This window comes from Misgurnus anguillicaudatus, chromosome 11 (genome assembly GCF_027580225.2).
Source record: "Misgurnus anguillicaudatus chromosome 11, ASM2758022v2, whole genome shotgun sequence".
Taxonomy (NCBI): Eukaryota; Metazoa; Chordata; class Actinopteri; order Cypriniformes; family Cobitidae; genus Misgurnus; species Misgurnus anguillicaudatus.
Genome location: NC_073347.2, coordinates 27,400,265 through 27,423,976, shown reverse-complemented (window position 1 = coordinate 27,423,976; position 23,712 = coordinate 27,400,265). Strand labels below are relative to the sequence as shown.

The 23,712-nt window shown below is 38.6% G+C and overlaps 1 protein-coding gene across 2 annotated transcripts; it reads left to right on the top strand.

Annotated features, from left to right (window-relative positions):
• Positions 1–13,596: 13,596 nt before the first annotated feature.
• Positions 13,597–22,917, top strand: LOC141368819 (V-set domain-containing T-cell activation inhibitor 1-like). 2 transcript variants are annotated; one of them, XM_073873445.1, is made up of 4 exons: positions 13,597–13,690; positions 21,688–21,797; positions 21,895–22,023; positions 22,399–22,917. In XM_073873445.1, the coding sequence occupies exons 3-4, from the start codon at positions 21,957–21,959 to the stop codon at positions 22,752–22,754; spliced, it is 423 nt and encodes a 140-aa protein (XP_073729546.1). In that variant the 5' UTR covers positions 13,597–13,690; positions 21,688–21,797; positions 21,895–21,956; the 3' UTR covers positions 22,755–22,917. The 2 variants fall into 2 exon arrangements, with proteins under 2 accessions (XP_073729546.1, XP_073729545.1); XM_073873444.1 differs by lacking the exon at positions 13,597–13,690 and having other exon boundaries at positions 20,906–21,797.
• Positions 22,918–23,712: the final 795 nt, after the last annotated feature.

The following is a 23,712-nucleotide window of genomic DNA, read 5'->3' as shown; positions in this document are numbered from 1 at the left end:
TTGGGTAGTCTACCCCACCTTCATAGTTGAGTAATGTGTTGGGGAATGTAAAAGAAAAGTAACAATGAATGGGGATTAAGTTTATGTTTACACTGTGTTTAAGAACTTTGCATTAATTTTATTGAGAAACCTTAGACCGGTTACCAGAAAAAGAAGACAGGAAATGTTTCATGTTTTGAAAAGTTGGAACAATTGAGTTTGATAGCCAATAGACAGTTAAAACATAAGTTGAATAAATGTTTCAGAATTACAGAACTTAAAAGGGGGATGTTGTGTTAGCAAGTAAATACTAGAGGAGTATTACTGCCCTCTACAGGACGAGAGAATAATGTTCACTTGTATGGAGAGTTTGACATGGTTAAGTAAAGCTCCAACTCAAGTATCTTTCGAGTGTTGTCAGTTGCTGTTTCATTCATCGAGTTTGCATCAGGAGACATAACACTTTCGCCATGTTTAAGCAAGGTATGTCTGGTGCTTAAAATATTTTGATTCCGCCATTAACCCCGTTTTACAGGATTTAAAGTAAGCACAGTAAGCTAAATTTTCATAGCGGAGACACTCGAAATCTTTAAGCCACTCTCTCTGAAAGGTTTAACGTCAACTCGTATTTTCCGGTGGTGGAGTTACATTTGAATCCGGATCGTCGTCAGAAAATACAGTAATAACCTTGGCTGTAATCGGCTCGCTCTCGTCATGCTCGCGACGCGTTCCTCTTTTCACATTTCCGCGCTTCACGGCAACAAGGAATGACTGACGCTCATATTAGCCAATCTGCGGTCTTCATTAAACGCAAGAACTTAATGGGGAAATTTGATTGGTTATGTATCGTTGGAGAGAACACTGAACCTGGGACAGCGCCAGCACGCAGGATCACAATCAACTCGCGTCACAACAAAATGGGCAGCCGCACAAATGCTCCCAAATATATTTTAAGGTCGCACAGATTAAATTTCGGTCGCATATGCGACCAAAATGGTCGCAATTTCGAGCCCTGCATGTATATTGACATTCCCTCTGCACTTGTCCTTTTTCAACTATGTGCCAATAGAGACCATATATATATAGCAATATACAGCTCTTACGGAGGATACTCAGCGCGCAGCGCTCAGCCATACTCTGAATGTGCCCGTAAAACACGCGCTGCAAAGACAAAGAGGGAGGATAATGTCGGGTGTGATCCTTCGCACCGGGTAGCGATCCGATCTGAAGCCGATGTGGATGTAAATGTCCCTAACTATACCAACAGAGGATTACTATTGTGCCTTGCACATCCGTGCAGTGTTCAGGCAATATCTCACTACAAACACAGGTATCTGACTCCCTGCGTGCGCGTGGCGAGCTGTTACTAAGCTGTCCATTCTTAAGGAAATGTCCCTCTTTTTCTCTCGGCATCTGCACCGACACTGCACAAAGCAGTGAGCCACTGCAGACCCAGACTTGGTTTATATAGGGCTCTGTGTGCGGCTAGCGAGCTGGTGCCCTTCAGCGGATCACTCCGCTAGATGATTCACACACGTCTGCGTTGGGCACTGTGTGTTACAGTTCAGGAGTTTGCAACATCACTGTACAGCCGTTGACAACCTTTATTAAATGGCAACCTTGCTTCTAAGCACACAGTATGTAACTGGCACCCGACATGCATAGACGAGCGGTTACTACCTGTTACAGCGTATAAGGAGTCTATCTCCTCGCTCGGTGTTATTGCAGGACTAAGCTCTGTTCTTCCATGGCTCTGTGTAACACACCATTGCTTTATGCCGCACAATATGTAACTGGAATCCTGTGCGCTGCCATCCGTTACAGAAATATCCCAGGTGCATGGAGTTGCACGTATCCAGCTGTGACAGGTTTGACTGTTCAGCCATCAGTGCGTGTCTGAACACACAACCCCTGTGGCCCTACCGCAGCCTCTCAGGCACATATGGCTCGCTCGGCGCTATTATGGTTTGTCATGGCTTTGTAACATCTCCATAAGATTGGTGGCGCATACACCTATGTTTAGCAGCAGGCTTGTTCCACAGCTGACAACATATACTGTAATAGGCATTCACATGTGTGATCGGAGCCATTGCAAACATGTATATATGGAGCTACAACATCCCGATCGCTCGGCAATGTTTAGCTCATTACCTTACCCTGTGCAGCACTCAATTCCTCCCTTGGCTAACGCCGCCGTGATACAGAAGGGAGAGAGTTATGAACACCCGCTTTATAGGGTATTTGTATATACTATTACCCAGAGCGGCTGCCAATTTGATTCGACACAGACCACCTCAGCTGTGCAGTCCTGTCACATAATCGGCGCAGCGCGCCGGTACTGAGTCTGGAGTTTTACGAATGGGTAATATAGTTTGTGCCTGACGAGAGAGGTAGAACAGCTTGTGCAGCCGCAATCCTCTCATCCTAGACGACGACCCCTGTCGCGATAGGAGACTACTAGGCGCACCGGTGGTGCTTATAGCGGGGTCTGTGTAGACCCGCACACACTCACAGGGTGTAACGCTGTTCCCTCTTAGCTGAGCAAATGCGCATCCTGCTATTTTATTGCCCGTTTGGGAATGTACCAACCAGCCACAGACACACTCCTTTGATTAGAGTGATTTCTGCATGCGTGCGAGCATATAAGCACGGTCTGCATGCCAGTGTTACGTTTATGTGATTGGTTGGGGATACGGACACGGACGTCATGCGAGCCCCTCCCTCTCAGGAGCATTCTGGATATGAGTCTGCTCTGAGATATTCCACCTGAGACACTATGGTGTTGGTGACGAACGCCTCTCTGGTTGACCGACTGGCTTACAAGTTCACAGCGCATCACTTACTGTACCACACAGCAATTTGCGCCTGCTCTTCATTAAGCAACTCATGTCTCGGCTACCGCAAATGCGACACAGACTTAAGGGCTGTTAAGGACTTCAGACTAGTTGAGATTGGTTTGGACGTAATGAATTGATACATGATGGTGGAAAGTGTAAGCTTTGTCCTTATCCCAGTTGCTCTTTGTATGTAACACGTTGTGCTCGGCCAAGTGCCAGCGGTTACGTGTTCCCCCAATTGGGTTTTGCTGCTTATACACGCAAAATCAGTAAGGAGAGCGAGCCTTTTTTTACTAGATGCCCCTCTTTACGTAGCGCCTGTAATGGTGTTAAGCAATGACTACGACCCAGTGCACTGTCACGTGTCAAACGTTTTATCTTTGCATCAGTGAGCAGATGAAGGAGAAGCGGGCTGTCTACCCCAAGGGTTTTTCATGCAGTTATCGCTGTGTTTTTCATGCTGGTGCCTTTGGTGCGCAATGGCCAGGCACAATTAATTCTCCTAAGTGAGAGAAGCGACCAATCACTTGCCTATTTTAGTGCCGTCATGGACTATATATGCCCTAAAGGGACTATGGGCCTTAAACCACACTCAGTGCAGTTAGAGCATAGACGGTTGCATTCTACCTTCCCATCTAGCTGATGTGAGCTGTGCCCGGTATGAGTGTTATACATTTATCTAAGCACTTCGCTCTGACATTGCTGTTAAAGCAACTCTTTATGCTTCAGAGATGGGCGGTGGCATTCGTATACGATTGCTGTGACCTGCCCAGCTCATTCTCAGAAATCTAAGCAGTTAGCTGCTGGAATCCAGCTGGGTTCACTGGATCATTAGGTGCTAAATGAGGGCAGCACATTACTGCCACATTACAGTCGCACTATCCGACGCCTATTCACAGTTTGTACCGGATTGCCAGTACAGCTGTATTACTGCTGATATATAAGTATGGAGCCGCGTTTTCGCTTCATCCTTGTATTTTCACACTAGCACTCTTGGCCATCGTGCATCATAGGTTAATACCAGCAAATACTCTGCGCGGATATGCTTGCTCTGCCCACGTTGGGCTTGGCCTAGCCGTTGCTGTGGTACTGTTACAGGTTTCTTATCGGCTGTAGGGCTACAATAAGACCTACATGCAGCCTGTGACTGTATGCATTCTGTTCTGAATGAACTTCTGATTAAGTCCCTGGAGATTCAGGCATCCAATCTACTTTGCGTTGGCTTATACAGACTGGGCGGGGATTGTGCACCAACTCAGCTAAGCATTGCGGCGCATGGACTTGAGTAAGCTCCACTGGAGCTGCTCTTCGCTGTTCTCACAGCGTGTTTGAATACATCTCCCATAGCGTCAGCGGACGCAATGTCGAGTGACTGCTCTCGAAAGGGAACGTCTCGGTTACTATCGTAACCTCGGTTCCCTGAGAGACGGGAACGAGACATTGCGTAAGCTGCCGTCTCACTGCTCAGATCAGCTCTACTGTTCGTTCAGTCGAAAGAATCTGAGTATTTTGCCGCCTAAACAGGCTATATAGCAGCGGAAGTCCCGCCCCTATATGCTGTCATGGGCGGCATTGGCCAGTACACTGGCATTGTTCAATAAAAGCTTCAGAAACCGGAAGAGGGAGGAGTTTCCCATAGCGTCAGCGGACGCAATGGCTGCGTCCGAAACCGCATACTGTATAGTAGGTACTGAATTAGATGAAGTACCTACTTACTTGGCGTTAAAACAGTAGGTACTGTATAGTATGAATCCTGGTAGTATGAATGAGATTCGGACGTACTACATCCGCCATGTTGTTACATCACGTGACATACGTCGTCATCACGTCGTGTCATTTCCGGGGCATCATGGGATAGTGAAGCGTCCATCGTATGCACACTGCAAAATCTAACCGGAAGTAGTAGGTCATCCGGGTACTTTTCGCATACTGTTTTTCGAATACTATGTATTCGGACATACTACTCGCCTCGCCTACTGCTTTTCGCGTACTATATAGTACGTAGTAGGCGGTTTCGGACGCAGCAAATGTCTCGTTCCCGTCTCTCAGGGAACCGAGGTTACGATAGTAACCGAGACGTTATTAATACCTCTCATGTTGCACGTGCCGAAACGCGTTGGGCGTTAACAGAAAGAACGCATTAATCATCAAACCTGTGAGCTCTCAATCCTTCTGGAGGTAGACTTGAACTGTAGGTTCCTCAAAATCTGTCTTCCATTATTTTAGTCAAACAAATTAGCGTCGCACACCTGAAGTCAATAGGTAGGTGCGTAGGATAAGACGACAAAAAGTCTCAAAATCTACAAAGAACAATTCCCGCACACTATCTGCTTGCTGGAAAAATGTATTTACATTTTTTCAGCAAGCAGATAGTGTGCGGGAATTGGAATCATTTTTTCAGCAAGCAGATAGTGTGCGGGAATTGTTCTTTGTAGATTCCATTATTTTAGTGAAAAATGTAGTAGATTTCCAGTAGGCTTTGGGCTCATTTTAACACAATTCTTCTTAGGACCTGTTAGCTACTAAAAACAAAACTAAACAAAATGCCAAAGAAATGTAACACTTTACATGGCAATTAAAATCATTGTAACGTGTTAAACCAAATATTTAATAATACCACTTATCTCAGATCTCAATAATTATATATTAATTTGTCAAACAAGTATGAGGATTTTGATAATTATTAAATTCATACAATTGTCAAGCAAACTGTAATTTTACGCATCTGGTTTATTTTCTGGGTTAATCTGCTTGTATGTTTTACCAATAAAGTGTAATCCGAGTTTAATCTTTAAATTTAACTTACCTATCTTAATGCATTAAGAAAATGAACAAAGGCCTGGTTTCACAGACAAGGCTTAGCTAAAGCTAGACTATGCCTTAGTTAAATTAAGATGTTTAAGTATCTTTAATAAACATGCCTTAGAAAAAATGTTACTGGTGTCTATCTTAAAGGGGTCATAGCATGAAAATGTTAGCATTGCCACTTTGTAGGTTTGAGCAAAAATGTGTCGTTTTGGGTGTGTCTTTTAAAATGCAAATGAGCTGATGAAGTGCAAACACTGATCACAATGATGGTGGTTTGATGCAATTCAAACTCAGTTGTGCTGTCAATTATTTTTCTCTCTTTCTTTCTATCTGCACTAAATGGCAGTGCTGTGGTTGGATAGTGCAGATTAAGGGGGCGGTATTATTCTAATAAGATATCCTTATGACATCATAAGTGTTCGGACTTTTATTTAGCCCTCCGAAAAAGCTCACCAGGAAGCACACAATTTCATAACTCGTGATTGTCCTTAATTTTATTTAAATCAAGTGAGCACAGGTCATAAACCTAAAATACAAAAACAAATAGTAATAAATGACAATATAATTTTTAAATAATGACAATAAATTGTTTAAGTAATGGCAATTAATCATTCAAATAATGGCAATAAATCATTCAAATAATGGCAATAAATCAATCAAATAATGGCAATAAATCAATCATTTAAATTATTTAAATAATGACAATATACTACTCAAATATATCATGCAAATTATTCAAATAATATAATAATAATAATAATAATAATAATGAAAGGAAGCCTACAACACCAACAAATGTGGAAAATCTACACTGAAAAAAATGGACTTGGTGGGTCTTTGAATTTAAATAAAATAAACATGTATATGCAACACAAAATATTTATATTCCTTGTGTAAACATAATTTAATTAATTAGGATGAAAATGTTTTGTTTGAATGTAAAATGAACACATTATTCTCACATTGATTAAAATTTATTGAATTGAATACTTAAAGCAATAAAATTGAGTTTGCACACAAAATGGCACCTCCTGAGCAGCAGGTGGCAGTAACGCTCAATGAAAAGGACGTCAACTGCCATAAAAAAAGAATAAACATCGTTTGTTTTGGGCGCCAAAATGAAGACTCAGCAGCAGCAGTCAGTCAGAAGAACTCTCTCAGACGGACACCACGTTATTAAAGTAAGTTCTATTATTTATTTATGTTAACTTTATACGTGATACATCTTCACAGTTTTTTTACAATATGTAGCCATTGCAATGACTTGTAGTAAAAATTAGTTTGGAGGAGGTTGGTGGAGTAAGTTAAAGGAATAGTCTACTCATTTTCAATATTAAAATATGTTATTACCTTAACTAAGCATTGTTGATACATCTCTCTATCATCTGTGTGCGTGCACGTAAGCGCTGGAGCGCGCTGCGACGCTTTGATAGCATTTAGCTTAGCCCCATTCATTCAATGGTACCATTTAGAGATAAAGTTAGAAGTGACCAAACACATCAACGTTTTTCCTATTTAAGACGAGTAGTTATACGAGCAAGCCTGGTGGCACAAAACAAAACGCAGCGCCCCTCCAAGCGGACTCAAAAGAGGAACTACACTCCATGGCGCAATAGCACCCTTGGGAGCACTTCGACTAGCCTGAAAAGTCCGCTCCCCTTCTCACTCTCATAATGGGAGAGGGAGGGTGTTACTGCGCTGAGTCGAAGCACTCCCAAAAGTGCTATTACGCCATAAAATATAGTTCCTCTTTTAAATCCGCTTAGAAAAGCGCTACGTTTTATTTTGTACCACCAAACTTGCTTGTATAACTACTCGTCTTAAATAGGAAAAACGTTGATGTGGTTGGTCACTTCTAACTTTATCTCTAAATGGTACCATTGAATGAATGGGCTTAAGCTAAATGCTATCGAAGCGTCGCAGCGCGCTCCAGCACTTACGTGCCCGCACACAGATGATAGAGGGATGTATCAACAATTCTTAGTTAAGGTAATAACTAGGGCTGTGAAACGATTAAAATTTTTAATCTAATTAATTACATACTCTGTGATTAATTAATCTAAATTAATCGCCTACATAATTTTTGCTGTGAAAGTATTAAATATTTCTTTTTAAATAAATCAGTGAATAATCAGCATTAGTGACAATGAAGCTCAAAAACTCTTTTATTATTACAGTATTTTCACTGTTCAAATAATGGCTATAACAATCAACAAAAATAACCTAAAGTAATATGCTAAGGAAATAAAGTGCTTCAGGAAGATTATTTACCAAAAGTTTAACAGTGCAATATCAATTGCAGGGCTTTTTTGTGCAATTGAACATAAACCTTAAATAAAGAACCCGACAGGTGGATGACATCAAAGTACCGCGAGAGCATTTAGGAAGCAGTCTTCTTTTATGATTTCTCGAACTGCTCTCACGGGATTTGGATGTCATCTGCTTCTTGGTTCTTGTGGCGCCACATAAAGTGTACTCACTAGTTTAACAAACCCGTTTTATCAGCCACTGGTTAGATCAACGTAGCAGTCAAAAACGGGATGCGAGTAATCACGTACGAGAGAAATCGTTTACCCACAAAATACAGGACACCTATACTGTGCTATATTTGTTTTTCTGATCCCAATCTTCATCATTCCGCTAAGCCAAGTCAATTTTCATTGGTCTTTTACCTTTATTGATCTCCAAAACTTCGGAGCCTTCCTGCATTATAAGAATGTCCATGCTAGCTGAAATAAAGTTTTACCTCATCTTACGCGCTACAGCCAGAAAACCCGGAGTGGATCCGGTGCGTAGTGATTACAGAAAGCTTACAGTGGAGAGAGGAACGTGATTTTGCTCCACTCCAGGCTTTGATCACATCCCACTTAAAAAGCTGAATACACATCGTATTTATGAAAAGTTAATTTAATAATTTTGCAATTGACGGAAATCCGTGTAACGACGGAGAACTTTAATCCATGTGCTTTGTATGATGTGGTACTTTAGAGTGGACGAACTCTATGATATGCAAATTCTTTGCTGCAGACGTTGCATACTTTATTTTTATCATCACTTCCATCAGGCCGTTTTTTTATAAGTAAATGTTCCAGTCAATGATCCAGTCACGGCCAGGGCGTTCTCGTCTACCTCCATTATTTTACAGTCAAATGGTGGCTAGAATGTATCCAGGTTCAATACGGAATGGATTAATCTGCGTTATTTTTTTTAACGCGTTATTTTTTCTCAGATTAATTAATCGAATTAATGCGTTATTTTCACAGCCCTAGTAATAACATATTTTAATATTGAAAATGAGTAGACTATTCCTTTAAATCAACATTAAACATTAACAAGTCTATGATTTTACAGCATAAAACTATAAAATAACAGCCTCATGCAAAGCATTTTGTGAACCAGAAATCCTCATCAACCTTTTTCTGTTGTTTCCTTCATATTTTGGTTCCCAGAATGCTTTGCATGAGACTGTTATTTGATTGTTTTATTCTGTAAATAAAAAGACTTGTTAATGTTTAATTTTTATTTAACTTTGAACAAACTGTTGTCAGTAAATAACATACATATACATCTACAGTAAGTTACTGGCAAACAGCTGACAGTAATACTGTAAGTTCTACATAATTTTTTAACAGTGTAGTGTTAGGTGTTGATAGATAAACAGAGTTTTATGAATGGTTACAGGGTGAGGATCAGTTGAAGAAAAGCCTGAGGTATAAGCACATTATACTGTCAGTACAAGCCTTGTGAGCTGAAAAATTATTGTATGCAGGACACTAACAATCTTCTCTGTGATAAAAAAAGAATTGTAACTCATTACAACAAAATGCCAAGAGCATACCATCAGGGCAGGACTTAACAGGGTGGAGGCCCCTGGGCTTGAATAAATTTTGGGCCCGACACTCTCAGAACAAAAGGTACAAAAGCTGTCACTGGGACGGTACCCTTTAAATGGGTCCTAATATTTACCATTTAGGTACAGATATACTGTAGGTACATTTGTACCCATTATATGCACTCTTTAGGTACAAAGGTGTACTATTTGAAAGGGTACCACCCCAGTGACAGTTTGTGTAAATTATCATCTGAGAGTGCACATACAGTAAACAACCTAAAATAAAAAATATATCATAGAACTACATTTTAGGGAAGTTTCACGACAGGGTTTAGATTAATCTAGCACTAGGCCTATTGCTAGGTTATATTAGGGCATTCAATTAGTTTTTACAAACAAACCTTACAAAAAACATCACTGGTGTGCGTCTTGAGACAAAACAATGGCAATGATATATGTTAAGATATATCAGTGCAAGATGTGTTTAAATTAAGACAGATCAAACATGCATTTTAGTCTTGGACTAGGATAAGACCTGACTAGGAAACTGCCCCTATATCTCTAAAGCAGAACATAAGCCCAGTCTAAAATTAAAAGCATGTATTTTAGGGATGTCACAAATCCAAATTAATCATGCACATTAAAAAATACCCCATAACAACATTTAAAATCATTGTGTTAGACTTAGCTTAAGAAGAGAATGATATGTTTTGATTTACATTCACCTTATTACACACCTTATAAAGTTATAAACATAATCAACAAGCGTATTTTATGCATATAGTGGTGCAGTGAAAAGAAAAGATTTTAGGATGTTATTTAATAATTATGACAAGACCATCATGTAATATTAGACACAAAAAACCAAAGTGGAGAAGATGATCATTAATTATTTGTTGCATCTGATATGAACGTAATACATTAAAACCTTGAACGTAGATATAAAAATGAACACTTTTCAGAAGTTTAAACTGTGATTCTGTTAAGCACAAGCAAACATGCTGAAAGAGAAACTACAAGAAAGTTACCCTATATCAAAAACCATCAGGACATGGCCATAATTTAGTAAATCCTCACCTCCAGATGAAGCAGGGCCGGAGTGGGACTCATTTTCAGCCCTGGAGTTTCATGCCTTAGGCCGGCCCACTTTAGTTTACGACTGAATATTAAAATAATATCTTTAGTATAAGTCTGCAGTAGTGCACTGTTCTCTGCAGCCTTGCAATTCACTGTATTTTTCAAATATATAATTTCATATTCCATGCAAATGCAGTAAACAATTATAATTTTTACCATAATTATGCAGCCCTACCATAAGACCATAATATTACTAAAGTAAACTTATTCAAAAACTAAAGGAAACAAATGTGTTTGTGTTTTCCTCTATATTTCTATTTCTAAAAAATGGTGAGTCTTGAGATTAACTGTTGGGTTGATAACGTTTGGAAACCCCTGATATACACAAGCAAGATTTATCAAGTATGCATTGGAAAGAAATGGAAAAAATCTGTATCTTATTTTTTTAGTACTTAGATCATGTCTATTGCTAAATAACGTAGGCTAAGGTAAGCCTACATTGTGTTTAAAAAAAAGAAAACATCATGGATATACTTTTGAAACTACTTTTTTCAAATAAACTAATGAGTTTTGCATCAAATAGATTTTTGTTCCTCTTGCAATAAACAATGAATAATGACTATTAATAGAGAATTCATCTATGACTTGGATAAAAAATACGTTTTGTAAATTATTTTCCTTTTAGAGGCCAGCCCGTTTGTATTAAGAGGCGCTCAAGTTTATTTAAAATATAATAGACGCGCGGCCGGGAAGCGCACTCAAAAGACGCGCTCAAGTTTATTTAAAATATAATAGACGCGCGGCCGGCAAGCGCACTCAAAAGACGCGCTTAAGTTTATTTAAAATATAGACGCGCGGCCGGCAAGCGCACTCAAAAGACGGGCTCAAGTTTATTTTAAATATAATAGACGCGCGGCCGGCAAGCGCACTCAAAAGACGCGCTCAAGTTTATTTTAAATATAATAGAGGCGCGGCCGGCAAGCGCACTCAAAAGACGCGCTCAAGTTTATTTTAAATATAATAGACGCGCGGCCGGCAAGCGCACTCAAAAGACGGGCTCAAGTTTATTTTAAATATAATAGACGCGCGGCCGGCAAGCGCACTCAAAAGACGCGCTCAAGTTTATTTTAAATATAATAGACGCGCGGCCGGCAAGCGCACTCAAAAGACGGGCTCAAGTTTATTTTAAATATAATAGACGCGCGGCCGGCAAGCGCACTCAAAAGACGCGCTCAAGTTTATTTTAAATATAGACGCGCGGCCGGCAAGCGCACTCAATATAGACGCGTCTGAAACAAAACTCGTGTTCAAGTAAGCGCTTTAAAAACCAGAAGACAGCGGCACGTCCTGCGTTTCCCATGCGTTTTAGATGTCAATGAACCCTAATGCAAGAATTCTTCCAATAAGTGGTCGGGATTCGGGACACAATCAACTTGTGCATTAAAGCGGCGGGGACATCTCTCACCCGCAAATACGCGGTGGCATGACGACACCGGCCCTCGTGGCCAAAAAAAACAGACCGGCCCACCGGGAATCCTCCCGGTTCTCCCTATGGCCAATCCGGGCCTGAGATGAAGTAATAAACTGGACTGATGATTTAAATGTTGATCATATGTGCGTGGTTAACTCTCCGGATTTTGTTATGTTTCATAGCTCTGCTCCACTCGTTCACAGTTTGGTTACAGTGTCGTGTGAGCTGCAGACTGCGAGCAGATTGGATTTCATTTGGCGCTACGCAGACCGCTTGGTGATTATGTCAAAGTACCGCGAGAGCGATTAGAAAGCAGACTTCTCCGTGTGATTTCTCGAATCGCTCTCGCGGTACTCTGATGTCATTTTTTTGGCTGTTGTTGAACCATATGAATACCCCCGTCTGCTTTAAAGTCATTTTTGCGCCGTGATAATTTGATTTCATATAATGATCGGATCGCGCAGTGCCGCATGAAGTCAAATGTACCAAATATCAAATAGCCGACTGTATATGAGGTTCAACCCGCAAAAGTAGCAAGTGGAGCATTCGAATGGTGAGTGATTCAGATGTCAATTTATGAATGAAAGTGTCAAAGGTTTGTCACACACTGTTAAGTATTTCACGCTTTTTAAAATGGGTATACGGAAATCATTGACCTTTCCTAGTGGGTATACTGCGTATACCTGCTGCGTATCACGTTAGATTACAAACAAACAAGAAAAAACAGAGTTACAAGACCTACTCTAGTAATAGTAATCTTTCACACGGAGCGCTTCATTTTCGCGTTGCTCTTTCTTGTTATCTGTAAAGCTCATTTATGACTCTCATTTCGCGTATTCGCTATTATACTAGCATCTATGGGATTCAAAAGCAGTAAACTCAGCGCGTTATATTCAGTACCAATGACTGACATATATTAACAAAGTAAATGCAGCACCAACCAATAGGCTGTAAAATAAAAAATGAAAACGACTGAACAAATCAAATGAATGCAAGCCGGCACGGAGGCCCCTATTGGCCGGGGCCCCTGGGCTCAAGCCCACTCAAGCCCAATGGTAAGTCCGGCCATGCATACCATCATATAATTATATTGTATTCCTTCAGCCATGCAGACACCATTTTTTTTAATTTCAAGAAAAATGTAACAACTAGAGAAAGATACAAATACTGTAGATCTTTAAAATAATGTGCATTTTTATGCACACCAAGCATAAAAAAAATTAAATGACTGTACTTGACTTTTGTGTGTTGTATATTTAAATAAAATTTCCTCTTTGTGTGACAGACAATCTGAATTAAAATTATATATATATACAAGCCTATTGGTAAAGTGTCTGACTTAAAAGCTCTTTTTTCACTCCTTCCCTTACTGCAGCCGTCTGCTCTCGCCTGAATTTCAGGCAAGGCAAGCTGCATCTCAAACAAGCCTAATATCTAGCATGCTAGATATCGCTAGCCTGGTAGCGGAAGAACGTAGGAGGGCGGAGCCAGGCTAAGATATCGCGCGACTCGGCTACGTCAAATATACTTTTTTGAAGGCGGAACTTATAAATATTTAAGGCGAGACCGAAAAATCTGAGGAAGAAGAAGAAGAAGAAGAAGAAGAAGAAGAAGAAGAAGAAAAATCTGTCAAAGTTCGACTTCGAGTCTGCCTGTCTCTTCTACTTTTCGAAGCATCTTGTTTCAGTAAGTCATTTTAATAATTTAACAAATCTCAGCACCATTGAAATTTTCAATAAAATTCTAACATAACATCTTCATAAATCCTTTTCTAATCGTAGAACAGAACGGCTTTATTACCTTGTTGTACACTTAAAAAAATAAATTTTCATTACGTTTACGTTGTTGTACACTTAAAAATGAAGATGCTCTAAAATGTTCTTTACCCAAAAGAATCGTTCAGCCAAACATTATTAAATTAAATATTCTTTATTATCCTTTTATAGTCTAAAGAAAATGTTTTGCTATAAAGAACATTTTGTGAAACAGAAAGGTTCTTCTATGGGATTGTGTATCTTCATTAGAATTGGGCATATGAACAGTGAATCTACTGTAGGCTTTACGTATTTAATAAAACCTATTAAAGGGGGACATTTCGCAAGACTTTTTTAAAGATTTCAAATAAATCTTTGGTGGTACATATGTGAAGTTCTAGCTCAAAATTTCATATAAATAATTTATTATAGCATGTTAACATTGCCACTTTGTATGTGTAAGCAAAAACGGTGCCGCCCAGAACTCTGCAGAGAGCTGAGAAAGGGCACGCGCAGACAGAGACTGTTCAAACCATAGATATGTATATAAAGGCTAGATGGCTCGTCCGCGCTGCTGGCCAATTGAGTGCAACGTCCGCATTTTGGCGGCCATCTTACTACAGGGCGCTCGCTCACTCGTAGCATTGAGTTTTAATGATGCAGGTACTTTTAAATGACCATAACTTGCTTAATTTTTTACCGATTTTCAAACGGTTTGGTTTGTTATAAACGTCAAAGATGTACCTATGACACTGCATACATATAATAAAAATAAAAAATAAATTCATGAAACATGTTAAAGCATCCAGAATTATAGCCACGTTAATTACGTTTGTAAAAACCCAAACCGTTTGAAAATCGGTAGAAAATTGAGCAAGTTATGGTCATTTAAAAGTACCTGCACCATTAAACTCAATGCTACGAGTGAGCGAGCGCCCTGTCCTAAGATGGCCGCCAGGTGATGCCGATAGGGACTCCGCCTTGAGCCATCTAGCCTTTATACATATCTATGGTTCAAACTGCCGGACAGGACATACAGACAGAAACCAACCTCTGAGAGCAACAAATGAATGAACGCATGCGTATGTGTTAATTAATTCATGATTATTAGCCCTTGAGTTTTCGCCTTTGTTGAAAATCTGTTTAACAGTTTGAACCTATAATCTAAAGCCTGGTTTTGATTGCAACAAAGTTTAGCAATTTTAAAGTATACCAAAAAAAAGTCTTTACAGATAGGCATATTGCACTTTTTGTACACTGGTTTAGTGTCCTTGATTTCATTCATTGTGGGAATGCAAGTCACTGGTATTTTGGTTTTCAAAAAAGATTTTGTTTTATTTATGTGCGAGTGCGTCCACAGCAGGGACGAATTATGGCGATGATGTGCCCTGGGCACGGATGTCTCAAAGGCCCCCTTTATCAATTTTTTGGGCAACAGCGTTGCACCTGTATGCACAGGGCTCAAGTGTTGGTTCGCCTCTGCCTGTATGCCCCATCTTAAAATTAACAATGGCACTAATACACGGGGAGAGAATGCACCCAATATTCTGTACTTTCACACCACAAATTGGTTAATTTATATCTCACCAGTATCTGTCAACATACAACATACTGTACAACATACTCAATCAAAAAGATTCTGACCTCTCCAAATCATATCACAGGAGAAAATTCCATAAATATTTTACATTTCTACATTTAGCAGACATTTTATTACATTTCATGTGTAACTGTCATTCACCACAGGCATTTAGGGCCTGGACACACCAAAACTTTTAAACGCAGCTGAAAACACCTTGAGGATGCCGAATGCCAGCTGTTTTTTAGCCGAGCACTTTGGTAGCTGTGATACTTCAGCTGTGACCCGGTTGGTTGCTGTGGTAATGTCCCGCCCCTCCCCCACTGTAATTGGACGGCTGTGTGAGAACTGACATTGACCAGCAGAGCTTTTCACTCAAAGTTAAATATTTTTGAACTCTCGGTGCTGAGCGCGAAAAAACCCTGAGCGCCGGTTTTCAGCGCAGAAAAAAATCCGCTAGCTGCTTGCTTATTTGAAAAACGCTGAGTGTCCATTGAAATCAATTGAAAACATGCACCGGCCGCGGACGTAAAAGCTTCGTGTGTCCAGCCCCTTAGCTTAGAACAAAAAAGTTGGTTTAAATTTATCTTAGCTGAGGGGTATCTTTCTCGATTTCCTCGGAGAAAACGCTTCCACAATATATCATCAAAATCCAGTTCCCTCACAAGATCGCATTCAATGGCCATTAAAGACAGTGAATTTAGATGTCCTTGACACATTTTGCTTCTTAGTTTGTTTTTTACATGATTGCCATTAGAGAAAATGAACGTTCTCCTTTACAGTTGCTGACTGGCAGGGTGAGGAAAGCTGTCCTTTTTGTGCTTTCTTATCATTGATCCACTTGGTTGTGGTTTTAAACTCATTTTTGTTTTGGTTTTTGAGTAACCGTCTTCTACGCATGACTTTTATATTACGCAAAGCTTTTCACTCGCCTCTAGATGTCCCTCTCAACAGCGCAGCAATACATTAAAATTATTTATTTGATTTATTTACTAGTTAATACTTTGCAACTGCAAAAAGTCACATTATTCCTCAATATTTAACACAATTTTACTGAAAATAAAATTAAAATGAAAATATTTATTTGAAAAGAATAGACACAGTAAATTTGACAGGGTCCCCTGCTGGCCCAGTGCCCTGGGCAAGTGCCCAGTAGGCCCGTGCGTTAATCCATGCCTGGTCCACAGTCCTGGACAGGAGATATGATGCCTTCCAGTTCTGTCTATATATGTCCAGGTAGTAACTGGATAGAAACCGCAGTTTCAGGTCAGGAAAGTACCATGAGATGGAAGTTAAGAGAGATTGGTGAAACTCTGCGGTGGATTTTTTTTAGAAAAAGCTAAGTTGGCATTATCATATGCCCGAATATGATCGTAGTATAAAATGAAAGGTAAAGAATGTAGATGAAATGAAATAATGAAAAAAGGGAAGTTAAATAAAAAGCAGAAAGGTGGGAGCATGGACCACTGATTTGGAGAGGGGGTTAATTTAGTTTTTTTAATTTATGACCTTACCCGTATATTATTTAAGAAACCCATTTTACTTTACAAAGTTGACAAATTCTAATAATTACCCCCATGCAAATTGTCCTGCTATTCATACATAGGATTGTAGAGGAGTGTAAACGGAGCAAAGTGGTGTTTTCTCACATAATTGTGAGTGTGTATGTTGGGTTAAGCAGGTGTTGGGAAAATCATGAAAGAAGTTTGTGTTAGTTTACAGTGTCAGTGTACAATACAGTATACAGACTGGACAGTTTAAATGAAAATGAATGTTTGCTTTTAATATATACATTTTCTCATGCACTATGCTTTTAAGGATTATGTTCCTATAATTTCAGCATTTATTCTGTCTCTAATTATAATCTCTTATTAGGGAGAAATGTCTTATTTACAGAAGTCGCTTGAAAATTCTCTACAAAGATGAAAAAGTTTATTCATTGTGTTTAACAATGTTTTGAGAGTAAAAAGTGTAAAAAAGTTTCTCCTTGCTGACTCATTTTTTTGTTTAGGAATAAAAACATTGCCTGATCAGAGTATACCTTAAAAGATACCTTCTTGTAGCCTAGAAATCTAGACGCACCCTAGCGGCCGCAAAATATATTTGCTGCCAGGGTTTAGTCTAGGCACTCACAATACACTTAACAGCTCCAAAAACCAAAATTTGGTCAGGCCAATCACATCGTGTGTAGCGTCTGTGGGGCGGGCTTAACATGATGACGACAGAGCTGCCTGCGACGGTTCCTACTTGAAAACAAAGGCTGCGTCCGAAAACTCTAAATTGCTGCCTTCTGAGGCAGCTTTCCAAGGCAGCAAGGCATCAAGGCATGTCCGAATTCAATGTTTGGTTTACTTCCTGTCTCCTGAGATACCTATGCGTGGACGTACATTAAGAATGTGATTGGTCGAGTCCGGTCGAGTTCGAAAAAATAAAATGGCGGCCAAGGACGCGACTGGACCACCAATTTAGTGTAAATAAAGGTACATTTTCACTTTTTACACCTTTTAATTGCATTTCTAGCGAGAAATTAGTATTGTAGTTTTCAAATATGTGATTAGTTAACACAAAGGCGCTCTCTGTTTAAATTTCAAACACGCTGCCTTAGAAGTGTGTCCGAAAGTCTTTCTCTGAGCTACCTTCATGCCTCCGAAGTCATTTCCTCATGAGGCAGCGAGGCAACAAGTCACTGCCTTGAGTTTTCGGACGCAGCAAAAGAATGGCTGCTGCTGCTGGCGAACAGCTTTCTTTTGAAGCGGCTTTGGCCGCGACTCTGGAGGACTTAGACTTATGTTTTTCTTTGAGAGAAGAGCAAATAACCCTACTGAAGTCCTTTTTAAGCAAGAAAGATTTGTTTGGAGTTTTGCCGACTGGTTACGGTAAAAGTTTGATATACCAATTAGCTCCACTGGTGGGGAAACGCAGGGGACTCATACGTCACCTTCTTCGTTGCTCTGATTGGTCATAGCGCTATCCTATTGCGTACAGAGGCATTTTGAGGGACAACCTTATATCCCGCCCCTTGCATTGAGCCGTTTGTGTGAAGAGTTGCCAGACCTTACATCTTGATGTAGGTCTGGCTAACCAGACTAACCTTCTTGCAAAATTACAAATTAAATCTTTCCCTTGGAATTAAAAGGTTCAAGCTGACATTTTTTTCACAATTGAGTTATTTACATATTCTTATTGTGACTTATTTACATTATGTGATGTTTTTTTTAAGTTTTGGGAGTTTTTGGAATGCAGTCCAAAAACTTTGACGCTTAATATCTCAAAACTGCACAGAATACAGATGCAACCTTATAATTCCAAGGTGGCGCATTATAAATGATTGTGGGCATAAATATTGTTGGTCAAATTGTATGTCAGGAAACGATGATTTTTACACGTTTTATTAGCAAATTTTATAATAATATGTTTAATTTCTATAGCGCCTTTCCCATGCTCAAGGACTCTTTACAAAGACAAAAATTATAATAGATCAAACAATTACAAATTAAGTTAACATAGAAATGGGCAGTAGATATTTGCCGTAGACCAAGATATAAGCGATTGGAGTTGCATATCGCAATAGTTCAATATTTATAAACATAGAAACTAGAAGAATTAAGACCAAACTTTAAGGTTTAATGAGTAATTCAAGTAATTTAATGAAAAGTATCAGCATTATCTTTATTATATGTACTACATAATATAGTATATCATTTCTTTTGCATTTTTTTAGTTCAGTTTCAGTTTGTAATGTTTCTATAATTTCAGTAGTAGGCCTACTTTCATTCTTATTGAAAGTTCTTTGTCTGTGCACTAGAGGGAGGCATTTTGCTTTGTTTAGAGTGGTTTAGCACTACTTAACAAGAAGGTCTTTGGTTTCAAGTATACTCTACAATATAGGATACTGTCACAAATGTTACAGCTGTTATTTTCAGAACAGATTCTCTACCAAGTTTTATAAGAGTTTTTGTTTAGATTGCATTTTTGGTATCTACCAACTCGTCTACAATCATCATGTGAGACAGTAGTTTTGTGACGTCTTTTCTAATCAGGTGTTAATACACATGAGTTGATATAACTTTCCAAAATGAAAATCTCGTCCACTTAGACACTAGAGAGAAACAAGAGAGAAAACACAAGCCAGGAGCCGTGAGAAATAGTTTGATGATAGCATATATTTTCTAATCAGGTCTTCCTGAAATTTGAGGCTACTGGTCTTTACATGTCCTTTTCCAATGACATCAAAACTGTGCATTATATTTTACATTACAAGTTTACTCTAGGAATTTCTATTAGGTTTTCAGAACAGTCTATGTAGTTTGGGGTTTTATTTATTTATTTTTAAGAAAGTAGGGTTTGCAGCAAATATAACTTAAAGACATTTTACTGTTCTAAAACACAGTCATACCTCATCATAAATCAGTACATTATAGACGTATCATAAAGCTAATAATATAAAAAAAAAAAACAATATACAATATTATAAAAGCATTGACACCTGTCAGGTAACCCGGTTAAAGAAAAAGAAACCTCTTTTATTTATTTGGTATAGTAATCTTACATTGGAAGCACATTTCCACTGCCGTTTGTGAAAAATACAAAATAGCCCTATGGCCAATTCCAGCTTTTTGGCATTTGTCAAAGCATCAGTTTATTTTTTCAAAACCCCCGATGATCAGAGTCTAAACATTAGAAAAATATCAATCTATAGGACTACTATTTTTTTCTATTTTAGATGTGTCCCTTTTTTGACTCAAGTTTTTGGAAGACAACATACTTTGTAGACTGTGAATTTAAACACACAAACCAGAAGCAATGATACCCTATAAATAGAGAATGGACAAGCTTGTCAAATAACTTTTAATATGTATTTTAATTTTGTATGCGCATTTATGAGGAAGAAACAACGTTATGGATCTGACAGGTCTAAATTTGCACTCACTTAACTATGGTAAATAATAACAAAATTGCTTTAAAACCTTAAATAGAGAAACCGCCCAGCTAACATTTTTTGTGCTCCCAAAACGCCCCCCCCCCAAAAAAAAAAAAAAAACATAACCAAAAATAACCATTAGAAAACGTTCTGTATAAGCTTTTTTTAGGTTATTTTAAAGAACCACCCTGCAACGTTATGGGAACGTTATTATTTGGTTCCAAAAAAAGATAATCAAAAACTAACATTAGGGGAATGTTCTGTGTTTGCTAGGCACCAACTATTTACATCGGAGATGCCAGTATGGTTTAAAACTACTTTTTATGATGAGGTTGACCTTGCACGGACCATTATTTTTAAATAGTTTGTTAATAACATTACAAACACTTGTTTGTGTTCCACTGTAATTATTTAACATGTAAAAAAATTAGGGAATTCAAGATAGGCGTACCAGTTAAATGTAATAAGGGTCTTTAAAAGTATGTAGTTAAATTATTTCATTATCCTAAGGTTTGCTATATTTAAATGGAGTCACGGGTTGATAAAGGTTGTCTTTTGTGATTCAGTCTTTTGTTTTCTATAAATAATACAGGTGTCAGCTACCTGTAGCCTACAATAGACGCCCTGTGACAAAAATAGTATCAAGGTGAGGTAGCATAGTACGTAATCACGTAACCATATACACGAAGCTTTGTTCACCTGATTGCGCTCATACAAATTAAGAATATGAGTGTGTTCACAATGTATAATAATGTATTATCACTGCAAAATAGATCAGAATTCAAATCCAGAATTTACACCAAAGTTCAAGTAAAAAAAAGTGTTTTAAAAATAACGTGACCGTTTTATTCGTTTAAAAAGTTTAACAGTAACCCAAGTATCTGTCATATGTGCTTAATTTTATCTGCACGATAATTTATGCAATTGCTCAAAATTTCAAATAAAACTCACATAAAAAAGTGGATTGTCGCACTAAATTTTAAGTAAATCCAGCTTATTATTTTTACAGTGTAGAAGCGTCTAGTGTGTTTGTCAACTGAACAAAGGAAGAGCTTAACATAAGTAAATAAAAGGCGAGACTGAAAAATCTGTCAAAGTTTACCTGGCAGTGATCAGGAGAGGACACTGGTGTTTTTGCCATCTTAAAGGAACAGTATGTAGGATTGTGGTCAAAACTGGTACTGCAATCACAAAACTTGTGGCTAAAACTGGTACTGCAACCTTACAACTGTTGGCCAATACACAACATGACAACATAAACATCAGTTGAGGGCTGCAACTCCACTTTTTAAATGACAATATCCTGGCCGGACCACTGTTGTCAGTAGTATAAGTATTTGACATGAAAATGATTTCTTAATTTCTAGTGACATATCAGGGCCATTTTATGATTAATTGATATACATTTCTTACATACTGTTCCTTTAAGGTTTCCCCAGGAGTGGATTCGCCTTGAAAAAGTGTGTATGGGGCGTGATATGAACCTTAAACTTCGGGTCTTCTGCCTGTCTCTCCTGCTTTTCGAAGCATCTTGTTTTAGTAAGTCGTTTTTTATAATTTAACAAATCTCAGCACCATTAAAATTCCTATGAAACTCTATGAGACAAAAGCACTTACCAGCTTATGCTGGTTTTAGTTGTTTTTTCAGTAGGTGATCACTGGTGTTGATCTGGTTCTTCTGTCAGAACGGCCTTGGATATGAATCTGAAACATCGAGTCGCAGTCCTCTACTTGTCTCTACTTGTATTTGAAGCTTCTTGTTTCAGTAAGTTATCTTATGAATTTTATCATCTTATTTACATTACACTTAAAGTTGTACAACACCTAAAAAATTACTATCATATTGACACTAACATCACAGAACAAGAAGTTTGCTTTTGTTTACTATTGTAAAATATTTATTTGATGATGGCATTTCTCTTACATTATAGTTGAATAAAGGCTTCTTTATGTAGGATTACATGTGCATGCAAGTTTACTTACAACTAAGTAGGTATTTAATAGCTTAAATAAAGGTGAATTACCTTTTGAAATACTTGCTTGAAATACTTGCTAAAGTAAGCATTTTATCAACCCAAATTCATTTATGCAATAAATCATGTCTCTCTTTAATAGATATTTTCTCTCTTTAATTCTTCAGCTGAGTTTGAGATTTCTGTGCCCAGTGGTACTGTGACTGGGGTTTACCGTGAGACACTGGTCCTGCCCTGCACTTTCCCAGTTGACAGCTCATGGGATCTGAGCAGCACTGTTGTTGTTTGGCAACATGGAGTAGATATTGTGCACAGCTTCTACTTCAGCCAAAACCAACTTGACCGTCAGAATCCTCTCTATGCCAAACGCACCAGCCTGTTCAATCAGGAGATGGCACAAGGTAATGCATCACTTAGACTGGACAAAGTCACTCTGGAAGATGCTGGCATGTACACCTGCTCCATCAGCACCAACGCAGGCAGACAGGAGAAGAGTTTTAGAGTACACATTGCAGGTAATTAAAGCTCTAGTATTCGTATTCAGTGCCCATGTGAGACAATATCTACTGTAAGCCTCAACTGAAGTCTATTTTGTGCCAGGTACTACACTTTAAGTTTTTGTTTTTATGTTGCTGTCAGAAATAAATAATACATAACAAATTATGTCAAACAATACTTGACAACCAAGCAATCAAGTTTTATTGTAGGCTTAATAAGTTCTCACTGCAAAAAATGTCCATCAAAATGAGTCAACTCTGTCAACTATTTTATTTAACCATGAGGCAGAGACAGAGATGGAGGAGAAGACTGGCAGCATGAGACAAAGTGGGATAGAATAAAATTAGCAAAGTTTATTAAATAATAGTTGGACTCTCAATGCCCAATGTAATTTTTACTATAGATTTAGACTCTATGACAAAAAAATATTTTTATAAAACTAAAGATGATTTATCTATTTTTTGTAACTGTTAAAATAAAATGTGTATAGAAATGTAACCAGTCTTACTTGCACATGCCCTGATCGAGATTCAAACCACGCTGATCAAGCATGAGAGTCAGACGCTCTAACAAGGAGGTTTATAAGCTCTTAATGTCTGTCGCTAGAGCACTTCTTGAGGTTGGGGAGTGAGTTTTATGCTTTCCGCCAAAAAGACATTAATAAAGATAACATTTATAAAAAAAAATGCAATGCAAAACATACACCGAACCAGCCATAACATTATGACCTCCTGCCTAGTATTGGGTAGGTCCCCCTTTTGCCACCCATCAAGGCATGGACTCTACTAGACCTTTTTTTCAGAACCAGCATTCACTTTTTCAGTAATTTCCCCTACAGTAGCTCGTCTGTTGGATTGGACCACACGGGCCTTGGCCGTCAATGAGCCTTGGCCGCCAAGGTTCACTGTTTTTCTTTCCTTGGGTCACTTTTGATAGGTACTGACCACTGTAGATCGGGAACACCTCACAAGAGCTGCAGTTTT

Bases quoted from the DNA above. Each gene is read 5' to 3' on its own strand.
- LOC141368819 (XM_073873445.1), top strand. From the start codon at position 21,957: ATGAATCTGAAACATCGAGTCGCAGTCCTCTACTTGTCTCTACTTGTA. The intron at 22,024-22,398 runs GTAAGTTATCTT...TTAATTCTTCAG, and splicing joins ATTTGAAGCTTCTTGTTTCA to CTGAGTTTGAGATTTCTGTG.